General features: G+C 41.7%; 1 protein-coding gene across 4 annotated transcripts in view; it reads left to right on the forward strand.

The window, feature by feature from the left end:
* The window catches only part of atp8a1 (ATPase phospholipid transporting 8A1), a 358,923-nt gene that overhangs the window by 66,995 nt on the left and 264,551 nt on the right, over positions 1 to 27,377 (forward strand). For all 4 annotated transcript variants that reach the window (XM_063043220.1, XM_063043222.1, XM_063043221.1 and 1 more), the window contains exon 4: positions 25,255 to 25,353. In XM_063043220.1, the coding sequence (XP_062899290.1) occupies positions 25,255 to 25,353 (99 nt within the window). The remainder of the gene's footprint in view (positions 1 to 25,254; positions 25,354 to 27,377) is intronic.

Raw genomic sequence — 27,377 nt, forward strand, 5'->3', positions numbered from 1 at the left:
TCCTCTTGGTTCCTGGGCAGAATTCTGTCCAAGGAAAACAGAACTTTAAGGAGGATCTAATTAAGTGGGGCAGTGAAAATCCCCTTCACTTCATATCCCTTATCTAATTACTAACCTGTGTGTACGTACAGTACATTGACACAGGCTGACATGACTAATTGGCTACCTATAAGACTGCACAGAGATAGGACTAAAGCATTCCAGAAATTTGATCATATCCTCTTTGCCCCTTCAATCTCTGAGAGCTAGAACTATCAGTAGTGGCTGTCAGTAGTTACTCTGTGGGCAGGGTCACAGCGAGGTAACTTTGTTACAGGTTCACAAGCAACAGTTCACATTCCATGCCATGACATAAGATTATCAGAACGATCTTGACAACCAATCTTTTTGATCGATCGACGGGAGGGTTTGGGGTGGTCTATATTTGAATAACTGCAAAGACCTTGCCCTGGTAGCACCCCCGATCAGACTGTCCTTTCAATCGCTGGCCCATCCACTGAAAGGGCCCAGCTTATTTGTGTTCACTCCCCGTTCAGCTGGGGTGGCTGTGTTCCAACACTGTGTGCAGTTCTGTCTTTCTCGCAGACTGCTTTGCTAGCGAGGTTGTGACACTTGATGTCTCTGCCTTAACTTGGATCTCTTCCCATCTATTTTCCCTGATAACTTTCTATACCGATCTCTACAACTAATCATCTACCTCCAAGAACCAGCCTTCATTATGATTTATAATTACTGTTATGTTTTTTTAAAAAAAATCTTTATTCACGGCTCACTGACGCGCACCCCGCCTTCCTCCCCCCAGTCGTGTTTCTGTTCTCTGTGGGTCTATTTCTATCAGGTGAGGTCAGATGTGACTCAGCAGGCTGTTGTTCATCACTTTGCTTCTCTGTTATGACTGTGGTGACTTGATCCTTTGTTCTGTCTGTGAGGGCAACAAGGTGAGACATACGGTTTTGAGTCCGGTGTTTCCACTGGCTGCCCCGTCAGGTCTGCACAAAAACACAAGTGTCATTCATCAGAAGCACCAGCTGTGGTCCTATCCCCCTGGGAGCAAACCCTGTATTTTCAGCAGCTCCTTTATCATGACTGGGTCGTGGGAGAATTATCTTCCTCTCCCTCTTGCTCTCTTTGATCAGCAATGTGTTGCTGTTGTCTTGCTCAGTCCCTCAATATTTTAAGATGGTTACAGAGGTCCTTTACATACTGGGTGAGTTTTTCTCTATAAGTTCCAGGTTCAACACAACTCATAATCACTCCGTAAGGAAGTCGCATTGCTTGCCCTGTCAATAGTGCATAAGGGCTCAGACCCAGCAGATTGAGGTTGCACGCAATCTTATCAAGATTCTTGGCCAGACGTCAACTCATGTCGTTCCTGTCTCTGTTATAGTTTAGCTAAGGCAGTTTTGATTGCTTCGTTCACCCTTTCAACTATAGAAAGCTTCTGACCCAGATGGGGTATCTGACAGAGTATTAAAGACTTGTGCAGATCAACCAACTGGCTGCAGTGTTCACTGGTATCTTTAACCTCTCACTTCAGCAGCCTGTAGTACCCACCTGCTTCAAGCAGGCTTCAGTTTTACCAGTGTCTAAGACGAATGTGGTAAACTGTCTGAATAACTGTCATCCAGAAGCACTTGTATCCACAGTGATGAAATGTTTTGAGAAGTTTGTGATGGAACATATCAACACCTGCCTGAGAAGCAATTTGAATCCACTCCAATTTGCCTACTGGAGCAACAGGTCAACAGCAGATCCCATTTCATTGGCTCTTCACTCAACCCTGGTACATCTGGACAGCAAAGGTGCATACATCAGGACGCTCCTTATCAACTACAGCTTGGCATTCAATACCATCATCCCCTCCAAACTAATAAGCTTCAAAATGTTGGCCTCAATACCTCCCTATGCAATTGGATCCTCAATTTCCTCACTTGCAGAGAACAGTCAGTTTGGATCAGCAAAAACATCTCCTCCACGATCTCCATCAGCACAGGTGCGCCACAAGGCCATATGCTTAGCCCCATGCTCTATTTCCTTTACACTTTTGTCTGCTACGCACAGCTCTAATGCCATATTTAAGTTTGCTGACAACACCACTGTCATAGTCCGAATCAAAGATGGTGATGATTCAGCATATGTGAGGGAGATTGAAAATCTGGCTGAGTGTTGCCACAACAACAACCTACTCAATATCAGCTGACCAAGGAGCTGATTATTGACTTCAAGAGGAGGAAACCGGAGGTCCCATGAACCAGTCCTCATTGGGAGGATCAGCGGTGGAGAGGATCAGCAACTTTAAATTCCTTGGTGATATCATTTCAGAGGACCTGCCCTGGGCCCAGCACTTAAGTGCAATTACAAAGAAAGCATGGCAGCACCTCTACTTCCTTAGAAGTTTGTAAAGATTTGACATGACATCTAAAACTTGGACAAACTTCTACAGGTATGTGGTGGAGAGTATACTGCAGTCTTTCTCAACCCTTTTGCCCTGGAGGAGCTCTTATAATAATTTTAATGCACGGGTTCCCTGACACCTGAAAATGATTTCATCTACAGCTCATGGTACATTAGTGTGATAAGTAAATTGTCAATGCTCTTTTGAGTAGAGATGAATTTTTAGCCAAATTTTTTGAAAAATACAGGTTATTAAGCTTAGCTTACCATCTTGAAATTAATCTCTTTCTTTCCCTTTCATAAGTTTTTGAAAACTCATAAGGCAAACATAATAAATTTCTGTTAAATTACTGGCTTAGGCCAAAATGGGACTTAATTTTTCTAAAGGTAGGCTGAGTAGATTTAACTTGCATAAAGCCTGTAAATTGATTTCAATTAATACTAACAACATGAAAATTTCTTGACAATATTGAATGGTAAATTTACTAAGCACTGTAAACCAAAGTAATATGAATGAAAATATTGCTGAAGACACAATTTTATACAAGACTTGAAAAAATATTTTCTTTCTAAGTGATATGATCAGTGCTGGTTTTTTTTTGCTGCACAAATACTCAGTTCTGAGTCGAACTTGAGGTGAGCACATGTGGAATTCACCTTCAACTGAAATGAGACAATCTCTATGCTTGCTCTTGATGCTTGTTAAACAAGAAAAAGCTTGCTCACACATGTAAGAAGTTGAAAATTGCAGCAAAATGTTCATTGCTTTCCTTTTAATAGCAGGATACTTTTCTTTCACAGAAATCCAGAACTGGTCTAGGGAAAGTCAGTAAATCTCATCTTGAGTACATGATCAGACTGTATCTCACAAAGTTTTTCTTCTCTCAAAGTGAAGTTCTCAGGCTGAGTAGAAGATTCAGAGAAAGGGTCCCTCATCCAGTCATACACTTGTGTTGAAAAGGAGGAAAAATACTGTTCAACTTTATTCTGCGGTTCTTCAATGTGGTTTTCAATAACACTCTTTACTTTCTGATATCCTTCCTCACTCCCAAGCTCAAGCAGCAGTGGAAATATGTCAAGATTTACTTTTGCAACATGATTTTTCCAAATATTCCGTTTCCTTTTAGATCCAAGAATATTGTCACTTGAAGTCAAAACATTTTCTCCAGGGCCTTGCAGAGGCTTGTTCAACTGGGTCATATGATGAAAAATGTCTGCTAAGTAAGTTAGTTTCTGTAGCTATTCTTCATTTTCAAAGCACTGAGCAAAATCTGGCCTACTATTCTCTTCTTTCTTACTCCTGCAATTCATCTTTCAGCTCAAACATTCTCTCTTACTGTGCTCAGCCATCGAATTTCTGTATGTAGACGGTGATTGGTGTGCTCTTTGTCCAGGTTTTCAGTTTTCAAAACATTCTCGAGTGAACTGGTCTTTGTTTAATAAAGTTAACCATTTTTGTAGCATCATCCAGAATTTTTTCATTTCATATCCAAGAGTTTTTGACATCACTTCTCTGTGAAGAAAGCAGTATATTGTAAAAATGTCAGGATTTTCTTTTTTTTTAAAACAAGGGAAACAAAACCTCTCATGGAGCCAGCCATTGATGGGGCACCATCAACACGGATGCTAGACAGACTTTTTGTTTCCAGATATGAAGACAAAGTATTGAATATCTTTATATCTTTGGGGCAGCATTTTGCAACAGAGAAGTATTTAGTGAATTTCACCATCATTTACAAATCTTACAAATGCTACAACGTGACATTTATTGGTAAAATCTGTTGCCTGGATAGAGAAGCTGTTGTTTTTCAGTTTCACAGGAAACCTCTTCAGCATCACGTGACATGTCATCAATGCGTCGACTTATTGTACAGGTTGAGAATAAAACGTTTTCAATTTCTCATACTATATCTTGTCCAAGCATTTTACCCACTATAATTTTCCCTGCTGGCATCATTAGGTTTACAACAGCTGTGTGACTTTTCCTTTTCTGGGTAATAAGTTCTGCTACTAAATAATTTGAAGTACTAAATAAGTGGGCACATGGCCAAGTGGTTAAGGCATTCAACTAGCAATCTGAAGGTCGTGAGTTCAAGACCCAGACGAGGCAGCGTGTTGTGTCCTTGAGCAAGGCACTTAATCACATGGTGCTCTGCGGCGACACTGGTGCCAAGCTGTATGGGTCCTAATGCCCTTCACTTGGACAACATCGGTGCCCTGGAGAGGGGAGACTTACAGCATGGGCAACTGCTGGTCTTCCGTACAACCTTGCCCAGGCCTGTGCCCTGGTGAGTGAAGACTTTCCAGGCGCAGATCCATGGTCTTGCAAGACTAACGGATGGCTTTAGGACTAAATAACTTGCTTCTGGAATCTTTTTACTGACTGTGACTTTATTAACAAAAACTTTACTCTGTTTGTTTTGAGAATCCAGTAGCTGTTTGAAATAATCAGCACTGACTCAAAAGGTTGTAACTTTCATCATTAACATCAGAATTGTCCATACGCCTAGGTCTAAAATCCTCTTCCATCTCACACCTCCTCTTCAGAAATCATCACGTTCACCCTCAGATATGTCTGTAAAAACACAGGGGTTAATAATATCCCTGTGTTCATCACAGCCCAAGTTGGGCGAGTCCATTCAATGCTCAGACACCGTACTTCATGTTCTTCAACAGCCTACTGTTCTCCCCTCTGGACTCAACCAAATAAACAAGGTCTTACTGCACACTACCATAATGGGTTCTAATGAGGTTGCTACTGTGGTTGCTCACCACTGCGAGCGTGAGCATCATGCATTGTGTGGTTCAAAAAACGATTTTTTTCTTAAGACATCATCTCTCAAAGAAGTCCAGTTGAGAAACCCTGGTGTACTGACTGGCTGGGGAAACACCAATTCTCCCGAACAGAAAATCTTACAAAAAGTCGTGGATATGGCCTAGGCCATCAGGGGTAAAGCCCTCCCACCATTTAGCACCACTGCACAGTGCTGTCACAGAAAAGCAGCATCCTCATCAGAGATCCCCCACCATCCAGGTCATGCTCTCTTCTCGATGCTGCCATCAAGAATAAGTTACAGGAGCCTCAGGACTCAGCACCAGGTTCAGGAACAGTTACTACACCTGAACCATCAGGCTCTTGAAACAGTGGAGATAACTTCACTCAACTTCACTCACCCCATCTCTGAACTGTTCCGATAACCTATAGACTCACTTTCTAGAACACTTCATCTAATGTTCTCAATATTTATTACTTATTTATTTCTTTTTGTATTTACACAATTTATTGTTCTTTACACACTAGTTGTCCACCCTGTTGGTGTGGTCTTTCATTGGTTGTTTCTATTATGGTTATTGGATTTATGGAGTATGACCTCAAGAAAATAAATCGCAGGGTTGTATTATGGTGACATATATGTGCTTGGATAATAAATTTACTTGAAACAGGCACCTGCGTCAGAAGGAATCAGATTTGGGTTTAATATCACAGGCATACGTTGTGAAATTTGCTGTTATGTGGCAGCAGTACAGTGCAATTCATAATAACATTACTGTAAATTACAGTAAGAAGTATGTATATTAAAAAAGCTAAATTAAGCAAGTCGTGCAAAAAGAGAGGAAAAAATGTAGTGAGGTTTTGTTCATGGGTTCAGTGTCCATTCAGAAATCCAATGGCAAAGGAGAAAAAGGTGTTCCTGAATCATTGAGTGTGTGGTGTGCCTTCAGGCTTCTGTACCTCCTCCACGATGATAGAAATGAGAGCAGGGCCTGTCCTGAGTGATGGGCGTTCTTAATGATGGATGCCGCCTTTTTGAGGCATCGCTCCTTGAAGTTGTCCTGGATGCTGGGGAATCTAATGCCCCTGATCGAGCTAACTGAGCTTACAACCTTCTGCAGCTTATTTTGATCTTGTGCAGTGCCCACCGCTCCCTGCCCCCCCTCCCCATACCAGACTGTGATGCAGCCAGTTAGAATGCATTCCACGGTACATAGAAACATAGAAAACCTATAGCACAATACAGGCCCTTTGGCCCACAAAGCTGTGTCAAACGTGTCCGTACCTTAGAACTACCTAGGCTTAACCATAGCCCTCTATTTTTCTGAGCTCCATGTACCGATCCAGGAGTCTCTTAAAACACCCCATCGTTTCTGCCTCCACCGCCGCTGCCGGCAGCCCATTCCACATACTCACCACTCCCTGTGTTTTTTTAAAAAAAAACTTACCCCTGATATCTCCTCTGTACCTACTTCAAAGCACCTTGCAACTATGCCCTCTCGTGCTTGCTATTTCAGCCCTGAGAAAAAGCCTCTGACTATCCACATGATCAATGCCTCTCATTATCTTGTACCTCTGTCGAGTCACCTCTCATCCCCGGTTGCTCCAAGGAGAAAGAGCAGAGTTCACTCAGTCTATTCTCATAAGGCATGCTCCCCAATCCAGGCAACATCCTTGTAAATCTCCTCTGCACCCTCTCTAGGTTTCCACGTCCTTCCTGTAGTGAGGCGAACAGAATTGAGTGTCTTTGGTGACATAATAAATCTGCTTAAACTCTTAGTGAAATATATCCGCTGCTGCACCTATTTTGCAATTGCATCAATACGATATGCCATTGATCTTTTTGGTCTCCAGTGGCCTGCCCCACCACTGCATTGTAATGCCCTCCTTCACTGCTGCAGCAAAGGTGAAGTGGGTGAGCTGCATCGGGTAACCCTAGCGCAGGTGCAGAGACTAGGGCTTTCTTGTAAGCTTTCCTCATCCGGCCATGATTTTACTTGTTCCTGAGGGGGATTTTTAGTATACCCTGGTGTTTTATTTTCTTCACTGCACTCTGGACAGTGAACATGTACAATCAATAGAGCACACAGGCTAGCCAGTATAGCCGCAGCCAATCATCAGAGTCTGGAGCCAGGATGATGTCTACGAGTTACTCTGTCAGCGGTTCCCAGAGGTGTGAGCCAGATGCAAGCAAGAATGTGGTCGGGTGAAGCTAAACCCAGTTAAAGTAGAGGCGGACATACATAAACTCTATAAGCAATATCCCATAATGCATGAGCAGTATCCCATATTGTCCCAGGCATTTAGTTTTGACCAATTTGTGTATGTCTTTAGGGTGCATCTGGTGGGTTTTGATCATTTCTTCTAACTAGCACCAAAATTCTGCATTGCAAAAATGCAAATCTTAAGTGAGGGCAGTTTAGATTAATGCTCTGCTTTTCCCCTAGGGTGAAAGGCTTGTGGGTGGAGGTGTGTGTGGCTGGCTAGGGTCATCAGGGTTTTGAGCCTATTGTTACCCTGTCTGTATAGATACCATTCTGACATACTGTACTGGATATAACCCCTCCTTTCCACTTGTCAACTCCCCAGTCCAGCGTTTCCCAGTTTGCCTCATCAGCTGCCCACTGAGCACCCACCTGCTTATATCCCATTTACTTCTCAGTCTGCCCATATCACTGTATTGTTTTAATTGTTCTGCCTGTTTTTCACCCACATCTCTCTAAGTATTCAAACTGTTGCTTCAATCTATCCACCTGTACACTGTCCGCTGTTCCCTGTATCCATCCGTTCCCTTCTGTAGCTTTACTGTTTGTGCTCTGTGATTCCAGGCTCTTTGTTCTCTCTTGCAATTATACACGACATGAAGTGACTTCCTCTTTGGTTTTTCCACCACTGCCAATGTTCCTCCAGGCTCTAGGTCTTAACCCACCTGGCTTTGTCCATTCCCTGTTCAGCCTTCTCAAGTTTAAGGGGTATATACTCTCAGTTTTCCTCCTTCATAATTGAGCCCATGATGTGACTGTATCCCTTATATGTAGAAAGTTAAATATTTCTGCATATTGCCCATCTTAGACTTTGATTCCCAGGTTTTCCCACACACAGTCAGGTACATATAAGACTTCTCTGAGTATACATGCGCTCTCTGGGACCCTGAACGGTATCTCCACACTACCTAAGTGTTCTCCATCACCACACTGCACTTAATCCGTTGCCTATCGAATGACTGTACACGCATCCTCTGGCATTATGAATGGCATCTCCCCCACTACCCAAATGTTCTCAATAGCTGAGTTACACTTAATCGGTTGCCCACCGAGTGAGTATACACATGCCCTCTGGTGTCATGAATGGTCAGTAACTACCTTTCGCAACTGGTGACCCTGTCTCAACAAACTACCCAGCACTGACTGGTAGCTGGTCCTTTTCATGAAATGCACAGAAACGCACACACACGTGCATGCACAGACACACACTTTTATATCTACCAGTTCAGCTCTGCACCATGTCCTTCGATACTCAGTAATCATTGACCTAAACAGATCTGATTATGGGTGCTTCTTTCTTTTTGAAAAAAATACAAACCCCCTTAGACTGCTGAAGTCACTGGCAACACTGTGGGTAACAAACGTATCCCGGATGTTGTGACTGAGTGAAGTCACCAGAGGGACATTGAAGCTAGTGATGTAAAAATCTTTATTCATCACAACAAGTAGGCATCATTGAGGAGAAACTCTTGTCAGAGGCTCACAAACCCAAAGGTATATTGCATTCTTATCCCCTTAAGGTCAAAGGTAACAGGTGAGTTAGTACAAGTACAGTAGTTACAATGACATTGTTTATTTCATACTTTGGGTTGACAAATTGTTCCTTTGAAATACATAGTGGAAGTTCATTGTAATTGATAAGACACCTCTGACAGTTCAGACACCTTTGGGAGAAACTGGTTAACACAGATATTCTTAAAAACATTTGACAACAGAAAACCAGACACCCAAAATTAATGTTATCAGGACTGTCTGAGTACACGGATAAGTACACAGAAACTATTGATTGCCTATACCTGTGACCATACTGGCAGACCAACATCTGTCTGGTCTGCCAGCTTACACTCAAGTCACAATGATGCAAATAACTCAGCCATGTTGCCTAGTTTGCTGCAAGGCAATTAAAGCATCCCATGTTTTAAAGCTTATCTCTTGAATATGCAGTCTGTGGAGCTACTAGTGCTTTTAACTTCAATTTACTGCTTGCAATTTACAAAAAAATCTGAAGGTTAATTGCAAGCTTCCTGAATTTATTTTATGTTCACAGTAAGAACTGGAGTCTGGTTCTTGTTAGAATTAATATCTGCTATATTCAGATAACTCCAGAATGCTCCCTATCAGGGAGTGTTTGATGTTTAGTGTAGATTCTGTTCAAAGGGCTGTGCTGTAAAGTCTTGACTCTGTTTGCTGCCCATAAAATTTCTGTTTAGTTTGCCATCAGAATAACAACCAACTTTCCAAAATGATGGATTTGCGGTCCTGATAGCATCTTTGAGGGTTTCACAAAGCTATGCTATCACCTTAAAGCCAAATCTATCTTTACACAGCAAATCTAAAGACAGTGAGGTTTCTTCAGCTATCCCATTTATTTTCAACTCGTTTGAAGCACTAACAAGCAAGCCAGTTTAAAACTGAGACAGACTCTATAGTACACAGATTTGTGTGGAGAGTGGTTTGAGTATGACACTGCTACAAGGAAACCCACAGAGTCACAGGGAGAATGTGCAAGCTTCACACTGTCAGCACAAATGTGATGATCGGTTGATGTGATTCGCTTCAGTTCAGTTGACCAGCTTCCTCCTGTGGTACGAACATAATCTTTCAGTGCCGCTTTGTCTGTAGCGTCAGAGATTGATGGATGACCTGATAAAAGTATATAAAATTAGGATAGAAATAAATAGGGTAAACAGTCTTTTTTGAGGGATTTAAAAGTCAAATACTAGAGGGCATAGATTTAAGGTGTCAGTACGAGATTTGTGATGCAAGTTTTTTTTTTAAAACACAATGGTAATTGCCTGGAATGTGCTTCCAGGTGGTGGAAGCAGATATGGAGTGATTGGGATGCTCGTGGGGTTATTCTTGCAGAGAGCTCATGTGGTCTCTGTGTTATATAATCACCTGACCTGCTGTTAATGTTGATTCCAAAATGCAATATTTTCCTTCCCCACAAAAGTAATTATTGTATTCCTCCTGCAATATCCAAGCATTTGTGGTATGAGTATAAGACCATAAGACATAGAAGCAGAATTAGACCATTCTGTACATCGAGTCTGCTCCATCATTCCATCACTGATAATTTATTATACCTCTCAATCCCATTCTCATGCCTTCTCCTGTAACTTCTGATGCCCTTACTAATCAAGGATTTATCAACCTCAGCTGTAAGTATACCCAATAACTTGGCCATCACGCCTGTCTGGGTCAATAAATTCCATGATCGACCACCCTCTGGCTGAAGGAATTCTTCCTCATCTCTGTTATAAAGGGACATCTTTCCATTCTCAGGCTGTGCCCTCTGGTCCAAAGCTGCCCCACTATAGCAAGCATCTTCTCCACATCCACCTTATCTAGGGCTGTTAATATTCAATAGGTGTCAATGAGATACCCCCTCAGTCTTCTAAAGTCCAGAGAGTACATTTCTAGAGCCATCAAACGTTCCATACATTAACCCTTTCATTTCCAGGATCATTCTCGTGAACATCCTCTGGATTCTCCCCAATGCCAACACATCCTTTCTCAGATAAGGAGCCTAAAACTGCTCATGATGCTCCCGTGTGGTCCGACCAATGCCTTATAAATCCTGCATCCCTTTGCTTTTCTGATTTTTTTAAAAAAATTTTCTCCCCATTCAGAAAATAGTCTATTTATTTCTTCTACTAAAGTACATGACCATACACTTCCCTGCAATATATTCCATTTGCTATTTCTTTGCATCTTCTCCTAATTCATCCAAGTCTCTCTGCAGACTCACTGCTTCCTCAACACATCCTGCCCTTCCACCTTTGTATTATCTGCAAAGTTAGCCACAAAGCTCTATTAATTCTGTCCTCCAAATCATTGACATATAGCATGAAGAGAAGCAGTCCCAACACCAACCCTTGTGGAACACACTAGTCACTGGCAGCCTACCAGAAAAGACCCATTTATTCCCACTCTGTCTCCTGTCAGTCAGTCAATCTTCAACCCATGCTAGTATCCTTCCTGTATTGCCGTTGGCTCTTGTTAAGTAGCCTAATGTGTTGCACCTTATCGAAGACCTTCTGAAAATCTAAGCATGCATTCACAGGCTGTCCATTGTCTAACCTGCCTGCTATTTCCTCAAAGAATTTCAACAGATTTGTCACACAACATTTTTCCTTAAAAAAAAATCATATTGACTGGCTTATTTTATAATGTGCCCCATTATTAAGCCTCATCCTTAATAATGGGCTCCAACATCTTCCCAACCGCTGAATTCAGGTTAACTGGCCTATCATATCCTGTCTTCTGCCTCCTGCCTTCCAAAAGAGTGAAGTGATGTTTGTAATTTTCTAGTTCTTCAGAACCATTCCAGAATCTAATGATTCTTGAAAGATCATTACTAATGCCTCCACAATCTCTTCAGCTACCTCTTTCAGAACGGTCCAGGTGACTTATCTAACTTCAGACCTTTCAGCTTTCCAAGTACACTTTTTTTGTAATAGCAAACTACATCCTGACATTCTTGAATTTCTAGTGTGCTTCCACAGTAAAGACTGATGGAAAATACTTATTAAGGTTGTCTGCTATTTCTTTTTCTTCCATAACTACCTCTGTACTGGTACAATATCTACTCTTGTTTCTCTTTTACTCTTCAGATATGTGCAAAAGCTTCTAGTATGTTCTTTTATTTTATTAGCTAGTTTACCTTCATATTTCTTCTTTTCTGTTATAGCTTTTTCAGTTGCCTTCTGTTGGTTTTTAAAAGCTATCCAATCCTCTAACTTCCCACTAATTTTACTGTATTATATGCTTCCTCTTCCTATTATGGTGCCTTTTACTTCCTTGTTACCCACAGTTGCCTCATCCTAATTTTAGAATACTACTTCTTCTTTGGGATGAATCTGTCTCGTACCTTGCAAATTGTTACCAGAGACTCCGGCCACTGCTGTTCTGCCATCATCTCTGCTAGTGTCCAACCAATTTTAGCCAGCTCCTTTCTCATGCCTCTGTAATTCCCTTTGCTCCCTTTAATACTGATAGATCTGTTCTTAGCTTCTCCCTATCAAACTGCAGGGTGAATTACAGATTTGGTTCATTATGCAGCACTCAATATGGAATTGCCTTTTCCCTGATTAGGCTACAAGATTGCTTTTTAGAACAACCACAAGTTGCTCTAAAAAGCCATCTCGTAGGTATTCTACAAATTCTCTCTCTTTGGATCCAGTGTCAACCTGATTTTCCCAATCTACATGCAAATTGAAATCCCCCATAACCACAGTAACATTGCCCATTGATATGTCTCTTCTATCTCCTGTTGAAATTTGTAACCCACATCCTGGCTATTGTTCGGAGGCCTGTATATAACTCTTATTAGGGTTGTTTTACCTTCGCAGTCTCTTAACTCTACTCACAAGGATTCTCCACCTTCTGACCCTATGTCACTTCTTTCTAAGGATTTGGTTTCAGTTTTACCTCCTTTGCCTACCTGCCTGTCCTTTCAATACAATGTGCAATCCAGCTTGATGCTGCACTGTAAGAGAGATGTTGAAAACTTAATGTTTACACTTGTATAAATAATGCCAAAAAGATAAATTCATTGAGCTTCGAGGAGTTTAAGTCCACTTCCTAGATAGATAGACATACTTTATTGATCCCGAGAGAAACTGGGTTTCGTTACAGTTGCACCAACCAAGAATAGAGTATAAATATAGCAATATATATATTTATTCCTGTTGCAGTCCTACCCATTGGAAAATCATTCTAAGCGTTACTGTCATGATTTGCCCTATTTCAGCTGTCACAGTCATCTCAGGTACATGATGATGATACTATATAGCACCAGAATTAGAACATTTGGCCCATTATGTCCGCTCTGCTGTTTCATCACGGCTGATTCATTTTCCCCTTAGCCCCAATCTTCTGCCTTCTCCTTGTAGTTCTTCATGCCCTGACCAATCAAGAACCTATCACCTCTGCCTGAAATATACCGAATGACTTGGCCCCCACAGCTGCCTGTGGCAATGAATTCCACAGATTCACCACTCTCTGGCTAAAGAAGTTCCTCTTCATCTCCATCCTAAGTGGCTGCGTCTTCTGAAGCTGTCTCCTCTGGTCTTGGACCCGACACCATAGGAAACGTCCATAGGAAAAATCTACTCTTTCAACATTCAATAGGTTTCAATTATGTCACTCAATCTTCTGAATTCTATTGAGTACTGGCCCAGAGCCATCAATCAGTCCTCAATAGATAATACTTTAATTACTGAATTCATTACCATAAGCCGCCTCTGAACCCTCTCCCAATATCAGCACATCCTTCTTTAGATAAGGGGCACAAAACTGCTCACAATACTCCAAGTGAGACCTCACCCGTGCTTTATAAAGCCTCAACATTACCACCTCTTATATTCTAATCCTCTTGAAATTAATGCTAACATTGCATTTCCCTTCCTCACTACCGACTCAACCTGCAAATTAATCTTTAAAGAATCCTGCACGAGGATGCTCAAGTCCCTTTGTATCTGAGTTTTGAATTATCTCTCTATTTAGAAAATGGTCTACACTTTTATTTCTTCTGACAAAGTGCAAGACTGTACACTTCCCAACACTGTATTCCATTTGTCACTTTACCCATTCTTCTAATCTGCCTTAAGTCCTTCCGCAGCCTCCCTGCCCCCTCAGCACAACCTGCTCCTCCACCTTTCTTCGTATTGTCCACAACCTTGGCTAGAAAGCCATCAATTCTGTCATCCAAATCATTCACATATAATGTAGAAAAGTGGTCCCAACATAGACCCCTGTGGAACACCACCGGTCACTGGCAGCCAATCAGAGAAGGCCACTCTTTGCCTCATGCTAAGCAGTCAATGCTCTCACCACGCTAGAATCTTTCCTGTAAAACTATGGGCTCTTGTTAAGCAGCCTCATGTGGCACCTTGTCAAGGCCCTTCTAAAAATTGAAGTACACAACATCCACTGATTCTGTTTTGTCTATCCTGCTTGTTTATTTCTTCAAAGAATTACAAGTTTGTTGGGCAAAATGTTCCATTAAGGAAGCCATGCTGACTTCGGCCTACCTTATCATTTGCCACCCAAGTACCCCGAAACCACATCTTTAACAATTGACTCCATTGTCTTCCCAATCACTGAGATCAGGCCAACTGGCCTATAATTTCTTTACTTCTGCCTCTCCCTTCTTGAAGAGTGGAGTGATATTTGCAATTTTCCAATCCTTCAGAACCATGCCAGAATCTATTGATTCTTGAAAGATCATTACCAATGCCTTCACAATCTGTTCAGCCATCTCTTCCAGACCCCTGGGGTATAGACTAACTGGTCCAAGTGATTTATCTACCTTCAGTCCTTTCAGTTTCCCAAGCACCTTCTCCCTAGTAATGGCCACTTCACTCACTTCTGCCCCTCTTGAAATTCCATCATACTGTGTCTTCCACAATGAAGACAGACGCAAAATACTTGAGCAATAAAGACGGACACAAAATAATTGTACAGTTCATCCTCCATTTCTTTGTTTCTCCCATTACTACATCTCCATCATTGTTCAGCAGTCAGATATCTACTCTCGCCTTTCTTTTACTCGTTATATATCTGAAGAAAAGTTTGGTATCCTCAGTAATATCATTGGCTAACTTATCTTCGTATTCTATCTTTTCCCTATTTATTACTTTTTAGTTGCCTTCTGTCGGTTTTTAAATACTTCTGGATCCTCGAACTTCTTACTAATTTTTCCTCTATTCTATGGCCTCCCTTTGGCTGATATGCTGGTCTTGACTTCCCTTGACAGCCACGGTTGCGTTGACATACTTTACAATACTACTACTTTGGGATGTATCTATCCAGTACCATTGCTGCTCTGCCATCATCCCTGCTGGTGTCTTCTCCAATCAGTTTTGGTTAACTCCTCTCTCATGCTGCTGTAATTCCTTTTATTCCATTGTAGTACTGATACTTCTGATGTTAGCTTCTCCCTCTCAAATTGCAGGGTGAATAATATGACCAGTGTCTCCTAAGGCTTCCTTTACCTTAAACTCTCTAATCTATTCCGGTTCATTGCATGACAGTCAATCCAGAATAGTTGATCCCGTAGTGGGCTCTACCACAAGCTGTGCTAAAAAGCCATCTCATATGCATTCTACAAATTCCCTCTCTTGGGATCCAGCACCAACCTGATTTTCCCAATCGACTTGCACATTGAAATCCCCCATGATGACAGTAACATTGCCCTTTTGATATGCTTTTTCTCTCTCCCATTGTAATTTGTAGCCCACATACTGGCTACTGTTTGGAGGCCTGTATATCACTCAGATCGGGGACTTCTAACCTTTGCAATTTCTTAGCTATACCCACAAGGATTCTACACCTTACGATCCAATGTCACCTCTTTCTAAAGATTGGATTTATTTTTTACTAACAGAGCCACACCACCCTCTCTGCTGACAAACCTACTGCAATTTTTTGAGGAAATTACAAGCAGGGTAGACAAAGGAGATGCGGTAGACGTGGTGCACTTGGGTTTTCAGGAGGCCTTTGACAAGGTGCCACACATGAGGCTGCTTAGCAAGATAAGAGCCCATGGAATTACAGAGAAGTTACTAGCATGGGTGGAGCATTGGCTGGTCGGCAGAAAACAGAGTGGGAATAAAGGGATCCTTTTCTGTCTGGCTGCTGGTTACCAGTGTAGTTCCACAGGGGTTGGTGTTGGGACCACTGCTTTTTACGGTGTATGTCAATGATTTGGACTATGGGATTAATGGATTTGTGGCTAAATTTGCCAATGATACAAAGGTAGGTGGAGGAGCGGGTAGTGTTGGGGAAACAGAGAGCCTGCAGAGAGACTTAGATAGTTTAGGGGAATGGGCAAAGAAGTGGCAAATGAAATACAATGTTGGAAAGTGTATGGTCATGCACTTTGGTGGAAGAAATAAACGGGCAGACTATTATTTAGATGGGGAGAGAAAATTCAAAATGCAGAGATGCAAAGGGACTTGGGAGTCTTTGTGCAAGATACCCTAAAGATTAACCTCCAGGTTGAGTCGGTGGTGAAGAAGGCGAATGCAATGTTGGCATTCATTTCTAAAGGGACAGAATATAAGAGCAGGGATGTGATGTTGAGGCTCTATAAGGCACTTGTGAGACCACACTTGGAGTATTGTGTGCAGTTTTGGGCTCCTTATTTTAGGAAGGATATACTGACATTGGACATGGTTCAGAGGAGATTCACGAGAATGATTCTTGGAATGAAGGGGTTACCGTATGAGGAACGTCTGGCAGCTCTTGGGCTGTATTCCCTGGAGTTCAGGAGAATGAGGGTGAATCTCATTCAGAATGTTAAAAGGCAAAGTTATTTCCCATGGTAGGGGATTCTAGGACGAGAGGCCACGACTTCAGGATTGAAGGGCATCCTTTTAGAACTGAGATGCAGAGAAATTACTTTAGTCAGAGGGTAGTAAGTCTGTGGAATTTGTTGCCACAAGCGGCTGTGGAGGCCAAGTCATTGGGTGTATTTAAGGCAGAGATAGGTTCTTGATTAGCCAGGGCATCAAAGGGTATGGGGTGAAAGCAGGGAAGTGGAGGTGACTGGAAGAATTGAATCAACCAATGATTGAATGGCAGAGCAGACTTGATGGCCTGAATGGCCTACTTCTGCTCCTATATCTTATGGTCTTATGCTTACTTGTCTGTCCTTTCGATACAGTTTGTATGCTTGGATGTTAAGCTCCCAGCTAAAATCTTCTTTCAGCCACAACTTGGTGATAATGCCCACATTTTCATACCTGCCAATCTTTAACACTACAAGTTCTTCAACCTTATTGCATATACTGTGTGTATTCAAATATAACACCTTCAGTCCTGTATTCATTACCCTTTGTGATTTTGTCCTCATCTCCGTCCTAAATCTTCTCCCCTGAATCTTAAGACAATGTCCCCTAGTTCTAGTCTCACCTACCAATGGAAACAACTTTCCTACCTCTATCTTATCTATCCCTTTCAAAATGTTGTATGTTTCTATAAGATCCCCTCTCATCTGAACTCCAGAGAGTATAGTCCCAGGCGACTCAATCTTTCCTCACAGGTTAAGCCCTTCATCTCTGAAATCAACCTGGTGAACCTCCTCTGCACTGCCTCCAAAACCAGTATATCCTTCCTCAAGTATGGAGACCAGAACTGCACACAGTACTCTAGGTGCGGCCTCACCAGTACCCTGTATAGTTGCAGCATGACCTCCCTGCTCTTGAATTCAATCCTTCTAGCAATGAAAGCCAGCGTTCCATTTGCTTTCTTAATAGTCTGTTGTACCTGCAAGCCAACTTTTTGTGATTCATGTACAAGCATTCCCAAGTCCCTCTGCGCAACAGTATGCTGCAATCTTTCACAATTTAAATAATAATCTGCTCTTCTATTATTCCTTCCAAAGTGGATGATCTCACATTTACCAACATTGTATTCCATCTGCCAGACTTTGGCCCACTCACTCAACCTATATATGTCCCTTTGCACACTCTCCACATCCTCTGTACAATTTGCTTTTCCACTCAGTTTAGTGTCATCAGCAAATTTTGCTACACTACACTCAGTCCCCTCTTCCAAATCATCAATGTAAATGGTAAACAGCTGCGGGCCCAGTACTGATCCCTGTGGCACCCCACTCACCACTGACTGCCAACTGGAGAAACACTCATTTATACCAACTCTCTACCTTCTATTGGTTAACCAATCCACTATCCATACCAATACACTTCCTCCGACTCCATGCATGCATTCCTGTTCCCATCCGCCTGCCAAATTAGTTTAAACCATCCTGAACAGCTCTCGCAAGCCTGCCTGCTAGGATATTGGTCAACATCAACATTATATGATGAGATGTGAAATGGTGCCACAGAGGGTGGCCCAGTGGTATGGTTGTTAGCATAGCACTTTATATCAGGTTCAAATCCTGCCACTGTTTGAAAGGAGTTTGTACATTCTCCCCGTGTCCACGTTAGTTTCCTCCCACATTCCTAAGACTTGCGGGTTAATAAGTTGTGGGCATGCTATGTTGGCACTGGAAGCATGGCAATACTTGTGTGCTGCCCCCTAGCACATCTTCAGACTGCATTGGTCGTTGAGACAAATGACACATTTCACTGTATGTTTCAATGTTTTAATATACAGTGGCATGTAAAAGTTTGGGCACCCCGGTCAAAATTTCTGTTACTGTGAATAGTTAAGTGAGTAGAAAATGAACTGATTTCCAAAAGGCATAAAGTTAAAGGTGACACATTCCTTTAATATTTTAAACAAGAAAACTTTTTTATTTCCATCTTTTACAGTTTCAAAATAACAAAAAAGGTAAAAGGCCTGAAGCAAAAGTTTGGGCACCCTGCATGGATTTTGAGTTGTGTTTAGGATCATTATCCTGTTGTAGAAGCCATCCTCTTTTCACCTTCGGCTTTTTTTTTACAGATGTTGTGATGTTTGCTGGTATCTAATTGAATTCATTCTTCCCTCTACCAGTGAAATGTTCCCCGTGCCACTGGCTGCAACACAAGCCCAAAGCAGGAACGATCCACCCCCTTGCTTAGCAGTTGGAGAGGTGTACTTTTCATGAAATTCTAAACCCTTTTTTCTCCAAACATACCTTTGCTCCTTGTGGCCAAAAAGTTCTATTTTAACTTCATCAGTCCACAGGACTTGTTTCTAAAATGCATCAGGCTTGTTTAGATGTTCCTTTGCAAACTTCTGAGGCTGAATTTTGTGGTGAGGATGCAGAAGAGGTTTTCTTCTGATGACTCTTCCATGAAGGTCATATTTGTGCACGTGTTGCTGCACAGTAGAACAGTACACCACCACTCCAGAGTCTGCTAAATCTTCCTGAAGGTCTTTTGTAGTCACACGGGGGTTTTGATTTGTCTTTCTAGCAATCCTGTGAGCAGTTCCCTTGGAAAGTTTTCTTGGTCTTCCAGACCTCAACTTGATCTCTACCGTTCCTGTTAACTGCCATTTCTTAATTACATTACGAACTGAGGAAATGGCAACCTGAAAACGCTTTGCTATCTTCTTACAGCCTTCTCCTGCTTTGTGGCATCATTTATTTTAATTTTCAGAATGCTAGGCAGCTGCTTAGAGGAGCCCATGGCTGCTGATTGTCGGGACAAGGTTTGAGGAGTCACGGTATTTATAAAGCTTTGAAATTTGCATCACCAGGCCCTTCCTAACAATGACTGTGAACAAACCATAGGCCTAACAAGCTAATTAAGGTCTGAGACCTTGGTAAAAGTTATCTGAGAGTTCAAATCTCTTGGGGGGGGGGGGCCCAAACTTTTGCATGGTGCTCCTTTCCTTTTTTTTTCCACTCTAAGATTATACAAAACAAAAATAATACACTAGTCTTAAAATGTTGAAAAGAATGTTTCATCTTTAACTGTATGACTTTTGGAGATCAGGTCATCGTCTACTCACTTAACTACTCACAGTAACCGATGCATTTTGGAAACAAGTCCTGTGGACTGATGAAGTTAAAATAGAACTTTCTGGCCGCAATGAGCAAAGGTATGTTTGGAGAAAAAAGGGTGCAGAATTTCATGAAAAGAACACCTCTCCAATTGCTAAGCATGGGGGTGGAGCGTTCCTGCTTTGGGCTTATGATGCAGCCAGTGGCACAGGGAGCATTTCACTGGTATAGGGAAGAATGAATTCAGTTAGATCCCAGCAGATTCTGGAAGTGAACATCTTACTGTCTGTATAAAAAAAAAAGCTAAAGATGAAAAGAGGATGGCTTCTACAACAGGATAATGATCCTAAACACACCTCAAAATCCACAATGGACTACCTCAAGAGGCGCAAGCTGAAGTTTTTGCCATGGCCCTCAAAGTCCCCCGACCTAAACATCATCGAATATCTGTGGATAGACCTCAAAAGAGCAGTGCATGCAAGACGACCCAAGAATCTCACAGAACTAGAAGCCTTCTGCAAGGAAGAATGGGCAAAAATCCCCCAAACAAGAATTGAAAGACACTTAGTTGGCTACAGAAAGCATTTACAAACTGTGATACTTGCTAAAGGGGGTGTTACTAAGTACTGACCATGCAGGGTGTCCAAACCCTTGCTTCGGGCACTTTTCCTTTTTTGTTATTTTGAAACTGTAAAAGATGGAAATGAAAAAGTAATCTTGCTTAAAATATTAAAGAAACGTGTCATCTTTAACTTCATGCCTTTTGGAAATCAGGTTATCTTTTACTCAGCTATTCACAGTAACAGAAGTTTTGAACAGGGTACCCAAATTTTTGCATGCCATTGTACATGTGACAATGCTAATCTTTACTCTTTAATCCAGGGGTCCCCAACCTTTTTTGCATTGCGGACCGGTTTAATATTGACAATATTCTTGCGGACCGGCCGCCAGGGGAGTGGGAGGCTGTTCAAGTGGGGTTAAACTCACCTCAACATGTCTTTTACAGTTCGAGTTGCCAACTTTCTCACTCCCAAATAAGGGACAAAAGTAGCAGTCAAATCCTGGGACACTTTACCCCAGGAAAGACTACCATGACCGTGAAGCCTTGCACGGGCACCTGTGTGCGCATGACTTTCCCCCCCACAAATCGGTTTTGCCTTCATCTTCCCGACTATACATACATTATTTCTACTTTATATAGGCTGTGTATTTATCATATCATTCCTGCTTTTACTATATGTTAGTGTTATTTTCGGTTTTATGTGTTATTTATGTGTTATGTAAGCTTTAAGTTCCTCGGGGTCAATATCACAAATGACCTGACAATATCACAAATGTCCACTGCCAAGAAGGCCCACCAGCATCTTTACTTCCTGAGTAAACTAAAGAAATTTGGCCAGTCCCCTAAAACCCTCACTAATTTTTATAGATGCACCGTAGAAAGCATTCTTCTAGGGTGCATCACAACCTGGTATGGAAGTTGTCCTGTCCAAGACCGAAAGAAGCTGCAGAAGATCGTGAACATGGCGCAGCACATCACACAAACCAATCTTCCATCCTTGGACTCACTTTACACCGCACGCTGTCGGAGCAGTGCTGCCAGGATAATCAAAGACACAACCAACCCAGCCAACCCACTTTTCGTCCCTCTTCCCTCCAGGAGAAGGCTCGGGAGTTTGAAGACTCATGCAGCCAGATTTGGGAACAGCTTCTTTCCAACTGTGATAAGACTGCTGAACGGATCCTGACCCAGATCTGGGCCGTACCCTCCAAATATCCGGACCTGCCTCTCGGGTTTTTTGCACTACCTTACTTTCCCTTTTCTATTTATGATTTATAATTTAAATTTTTAATATTTTCTATCGATTTGTAATCCAGGGAGCGCAAAGCGCAGAATCAAATATCGCTGTGATGATTGTACATTCTAGTATCAATTGTTTGACGACAATAAAGTATAAAGTATTTGGTATGATTTGTTAGGTTACTTTTTGGGTCTGGGAACACTCAAAAAAATTTTTCCCAAATAAATTAGTGGTAATTGCTTCTTCACTTCATGCCATTTTGGCACGAAAGGTTTCATAGGAACTCTCCGCCTTAGCGAGGGAAATATGGAACAATGGCGGTCCCGTATGGGACAAACCAATTTAGCCCAATATACGGGATGTCCCGGCAAATACGGGACAGTTGGCAACCCTATGTTCAAGTTCAACAGTGCGTGACAGGGAATGAGCTGACTCATATCGTTTCCTCGCGGCCCGGTACCGGTCCATGGCCCAGTGGTTGGGGACCACTGCTTTAATCAATATATACAGGGTAAATAGCCTCTTATTGACAGATGTTGGAACAGTGTCTCAACTTATTTATTATCTCGTCAAGGAGTACTGTACATGACACTGATAGTAAAGACTGTCTGTGACTTAAAGTGCACCATGTACTGTTTTCATATATTCTCATTCCTGTGATAAAAGTTTGTTGCCCAAAATTCTTTGTGCAGATTTTGCCTTCTGTGAACAAATAACTAAAATCCTTTGATCTCTTGATCTATAAAGCTGCTGCTGCTGTTTGCAAGGGCTTGAGACCACACCAGCCATGGTCCGCTCTATGCTTGGCTTGTTCTCTCCTAGAGACCTGAACATTATTGATTTCTCTCTCCCTATGAGTCAACATGCAAACATCATTTAACAAGGAGGAGTGCACAGATCAAGTTCTGATACTGCTGACAGAAGTATAGCACTATGAAAATGTCTCAATGGTTTTTGTTTTGGTGACTGCCAATTTGATTATATAGCATCATTCCAGTACATTGTTTAACACCAAATTTGAGAGAAATCAGTTTCTTGGTGATTAGACTTGATTGGCATCCTATCCAAAAATTTAACCTTGCTTCATAGATATTGTGTTGTTATATAAAGGCTGGCAGAGAAGTTTATTGACTGACTTTATTGTAGAACAGTTCAGAAGTAATTAATGCAAGGGAGTTGGAGTTTAGAAATGGCTGCCAATGTACAGAGTATTGGTAAAGCCACAACTGGAGTGCTGTTTTCAGTTCTGATTTTGTTATTCCACAGAGGAGATTTCTAGCTCTGAAGGCAACGCGTGAGAGATTAATTCCTGGAAGCAGAGTTTGACCTATTTTGAGCAGGAAACAAGCTGCTCGCTGAACTCAGCAGGCTAGCCAGCTTCCCATCCTGGAAACAAAGGGATTTCCTTTGATCCCTAAAGGTTAATTTGCAGGTTGAGTCTGTGGCGAGGAAGGCAAATACGATCATTAGCATTCATTTCAAGAGGACTAGAGTATAAAAGCAGGAGTGTAATTTTGAGACTTTATTAAGTACAGGTGAGGCTCACTTGGAATATTGTGAGCATTTCTGGGCCCCTTACAAAGGACATTCTGAAACTGAAGAGGGTTCAAAGGAGGTTCACGAAAATGATTTCAGGGTTGGATGGCTTGTCATATGAAAAGCATTTGATGGCTGTCGGTCTATATTCACTAGAATTCAGAAGAATGAGGGGTGAACTTATTGAAACCTATTGTGACGAAAGTACACATAGACTAAGATGTTAACTATCCTGTGCTGGCACAAGTGGGATCAGCAGTTGGTCTGCCACCTGTCTTCAGGAGAAAGAGAGATAAGGAAAACAATGGAGCAGCATTTGGAGATGTTAATGAAGGGACGGGAGAGTTTAACGGAAGGAGACACGATCTGAGAGCTGTCAAGATTGGCTCCTCTTTGAACCCTGAACTGTTTGAAGTGATGGACAGGCGATACCCCAGCAGGGAGATAAAAAGGGACAGGTTCGCTAAGGCAAGAGACACGACACCACGAGGTAACGAGACCCTGGAAGTGGTGCGCCTCCCACAAGTCGGTGGGAGTCTTTGGAGGGCTGGTCGCGGGACCAAGCCATAGACGCACAGGGTGGAAAGGTACGATCGGCGGGAACCTGGTGTGTGTCCGCCCTTGCCTGGGTGCCAGGTTCACTGCAGAGGAATGATCGTATCTGAAACGGAGGGGTCACAGTTGGTGACCTCAGAAGACATTACAAAGGGCTCTCCCGAAAGCTGACTGTGAGGAATATCGAAGGTCTGTTTGGAATCCGATTTGAATATTCATTCGCGCTCTCTCTCTCTCTCTCTCTCTCTCTCTCCCACGGCAGTGATTACTGTGAACTGAACTGAACTCAATTGAACTGAACTTTGCGTCACTTTGAAACTGATCATTTACCCCTAGACGACGATAGAGCTTGATTGATCTTATTATCCTAGTTCTGTGTACATGTGTGTTTATTCATTGCTAACCGGTTGCATTTATATCCTTACTATTAGAGTACTGTGTTGCTTATTTCTTTAATAAAACTTTCTTAGTTCCAGTAATCCAGACTCCAACTGAGTGATCCATTTCTGCTGGTTTGGCAACCCAGTTACGGGGTATGTAACACTATCGAATGGCGAAAAGCCTTGATAGCAAGGTTGTGGAGAAGATGTTTCTTATGCTGGGAGAGTCTAAGACCCGAGAACACAGTCTCAGAACAGAAGAGTGTCCTTTTAGAACGGAGATGATAAGGAATTTCTTTAGTTAGAGAGGTGAATCTGTGGAATTTGTTGCCACAGGCAGCTGTGGAGGTCAGGTCTTTATGGATAATTAATGCAGGGGTTGTAGATTCTTGATTGGTCAAGGCATGAAGGGATGCGAGGAGATGACATGAGATTGGGGCTGAGAGGAAAATTGGATACAGCCGTGATGAACTGGCGGAGCAGACTCGACTCAAGGAGTATGAAGGAGAGTGGTATAAGGAAGTGAGAGGGAGGGATGAGGTGGAAGCTGATAGGCAACAGATGGATCAAAGTCAGGAAGGGTTGATGGACAGGTGGATCCAAGCTGGAGAGGGTATAGCGGCAAAACTGACGAGAGGCAGGGAAGTGATCAGAGGGACAAAGGGCTGAATGATTATATGGCACCATTCAAGGTCATTAATTATATGCTGCGGTCCGTAACCCCTCAACCTTAGTGATCTGTATGGAGCCTCTCTCACAGCTTGCTATACTACCCTTTTCTAATATCCCTAACCATCTGAGTTGGAGCAGGAAAGAGGGAATGGTATCTGTAATATCCTTTTTGCTCTTTCCACATTACCTCTAAGTATCTCCAAAGGTCCATTTTCTTATGTAAATCTCAATAACACCATCTAAAAATGCAGACTTGATATTCACATTTATAATAGCTACATAACTTAGCACTGTCTGTTCTCACTGCCACTACATTTGATCTGCTGCCAAGTTTCATGAATTAAACTCTTGAATGTAAGAGGCTAAGTGTTCATCACTGTGATACCTTGTGTAAGTATGAAAGGTAATTGGGATGCTCTGTGGAAAGGTAATCTATATACTTGTATCTTTTTTTCATTTTTTTGTTCAGCAAATCCCTGATGTTTCCCCGACTGGTCGTTATACAACCTTGGTCCCACTGTTATTCATTCTTCTTGTGGCTGCAGTCAAAGAAATAATAGAAGACATTGTAAGTGATCACCCATTTTGATGTTATAAAAGCAACTGTTTTTCTGTGTGTTTGAAATTTGGGGCAAGAAGGTGTTTATTTAAAGCAAGGTAATATTTGAAGTGTTTTAAGTATTAATGTCTGGAGAACAATTAAAATGCTACATTTTTCAAAAAGGTGCTGAGGAAATAGATCCTCATCACGTATCTGCAGAACACATTGCTGGAAACAGACCTGATGACTACAATGTCTTTAAAATGAGATAGACGAATTGGTCACCAATCAGATGTCTCAGACTTATTCATTCTAATGTCTTCATTTTAAGATCTCCATCAATTTATAAATACGAGTGGTTAGCAACGGGGCAATAACCTTTTCATCTTCTTAGCAGCTGTTGAATCAAAGCTGCAGTGGCTGGCAGCAGAAAATACTAAATGTGAAGGAGTATGCTTTCAAGCACTAATTGTGCTGAATTGAAGTGGAGATATCTTGCTGTTTGTAGTGGAAAAATATTTGAATCTTTTTTCTCATTTGCTCTACCATGAAGTTATAAAGAAAATGGACATAGCCACTGAAATTGAAACTGCTAGGAAAAATGCTGGCTAAGATTTTGTGGCAGAAACATCTGCAAAATTATTGGCATTCATTCACATGAATTCTTCCACATTTCATCAAATGAATCAAAGAAAATCACTAGAGTTAGCATGAATTTAAGTGTTTTACAAATTGTTTGCTCTAGAAAAAACATTGAGAATCGTCTTTGCTGCATGATTTTGTTAACTCCCTCAGTGATGTTGAACCACCACCAGTTCTGTCCTTGCTAGTTTCCATTAGTTTTCTGTTAGCACATTACAATCCCTACCCTCACAGTAATAATCATTTCACTTAAATGATTTGTGGATGCATTCTGCAGCAATTGCTTGCTTCTCTAGCCCTTGTATTGTGCATTCTTTTAAATCCAGCAGCCTTTTAAAATAGCACAATGTAATTTCACTAAATTAATCATTGAACTGCTATAGTGGTGTCTGGTTGAGCACTGCTCGTTTCTCGGCCATTAGTTCCAAACGTGGTTACCAGGAAACAGATGATATGGAGAAAGTTACGAAACACTGGATGAACAGGCAGTGCAAGCAGAAGACATTAATTTGCTTTGTCTAGATAAGTTTGAGATATTTGAATGTCACCTGAGCTAGTGTTACTAAATAGTTGGAATGCCCCACAATTAGGATGAATTTGGAATCTGGTCCACCCCACTTTGTGAGCAACACACACAAAATGCTGGAGGAACTTAGCAGGCCAGGCAGCATCTATGGAAAAAAGTTTTGGGCCCCTTATCTTGGAAAGGATGTGCTGAAACTGGAGAGGGTTCAAAGGAGGTTTACGAAGATGATTCCATGATTGAATGACTTGTCATGTGAAGAGCATTAGATAGTTCTGGGGCTGTATTTACTGGAATTCAGAAGAATGAGGGGTGACTTTATTGAAAAGATCGAATGGTGAAAGGCCTTGATAGAGTTGATGTGGAGAGGATAATCACAAACAAGAGAAAATCGCTTTTTGTGTGTGATTTTCGGATTTACAACATCTGCAGATTTTCTCTTGTTTGTGATTTGATCACCCCACTTTGTCAACACATCAAAAATAAATTGGCCAGTCATTGACTATTCTTCCACTTCATGTAGAGACATCCAAGCTTTAGCAATCTCTTTCAAGATTTACTTTTTGAAATAAATGAATAACTGTCATGGATCCTGAAGCTGCTTTCCTGTCAGAAAATAAAAATAAAAAAAACTGAGCAATAGACAATAGGTGCAGGAGTAGGCCATTCGGCCCTTCGAGCCAGCACCACCATTCACTGTGGCTGATTGTCCGCGTTCACTTAGGAGATTGGAAGATTCAATTTGATGCAGTTATTTTAAAAGTGTATGATAATAATAATCTCTAATGGGGTACCTCTTGCTGTAAGAGCAAAAATGGTCAGTTTTATTTCCTTGCATAATATTTCGTGGTCTTTCTGTGTGTCAGTTGAGCATTTCTAGCAAAGG

The sequence above is a fragment of the Mobula hypostoma genome, chromosome 3 (genome assembly GCF_963921235.1).
Source record: "Mobula hypostoma chromosome 3, sMobHyp1.1, whole genome shotgun sequence".
NCBI classification, from domain to species: domain Eukaryota; kingdom Metazoa; phylum Chordata; class Chondrichthyes; order Myliobatiformes; family Myliobatidae; genus Mobula; species Mobula hypostoma.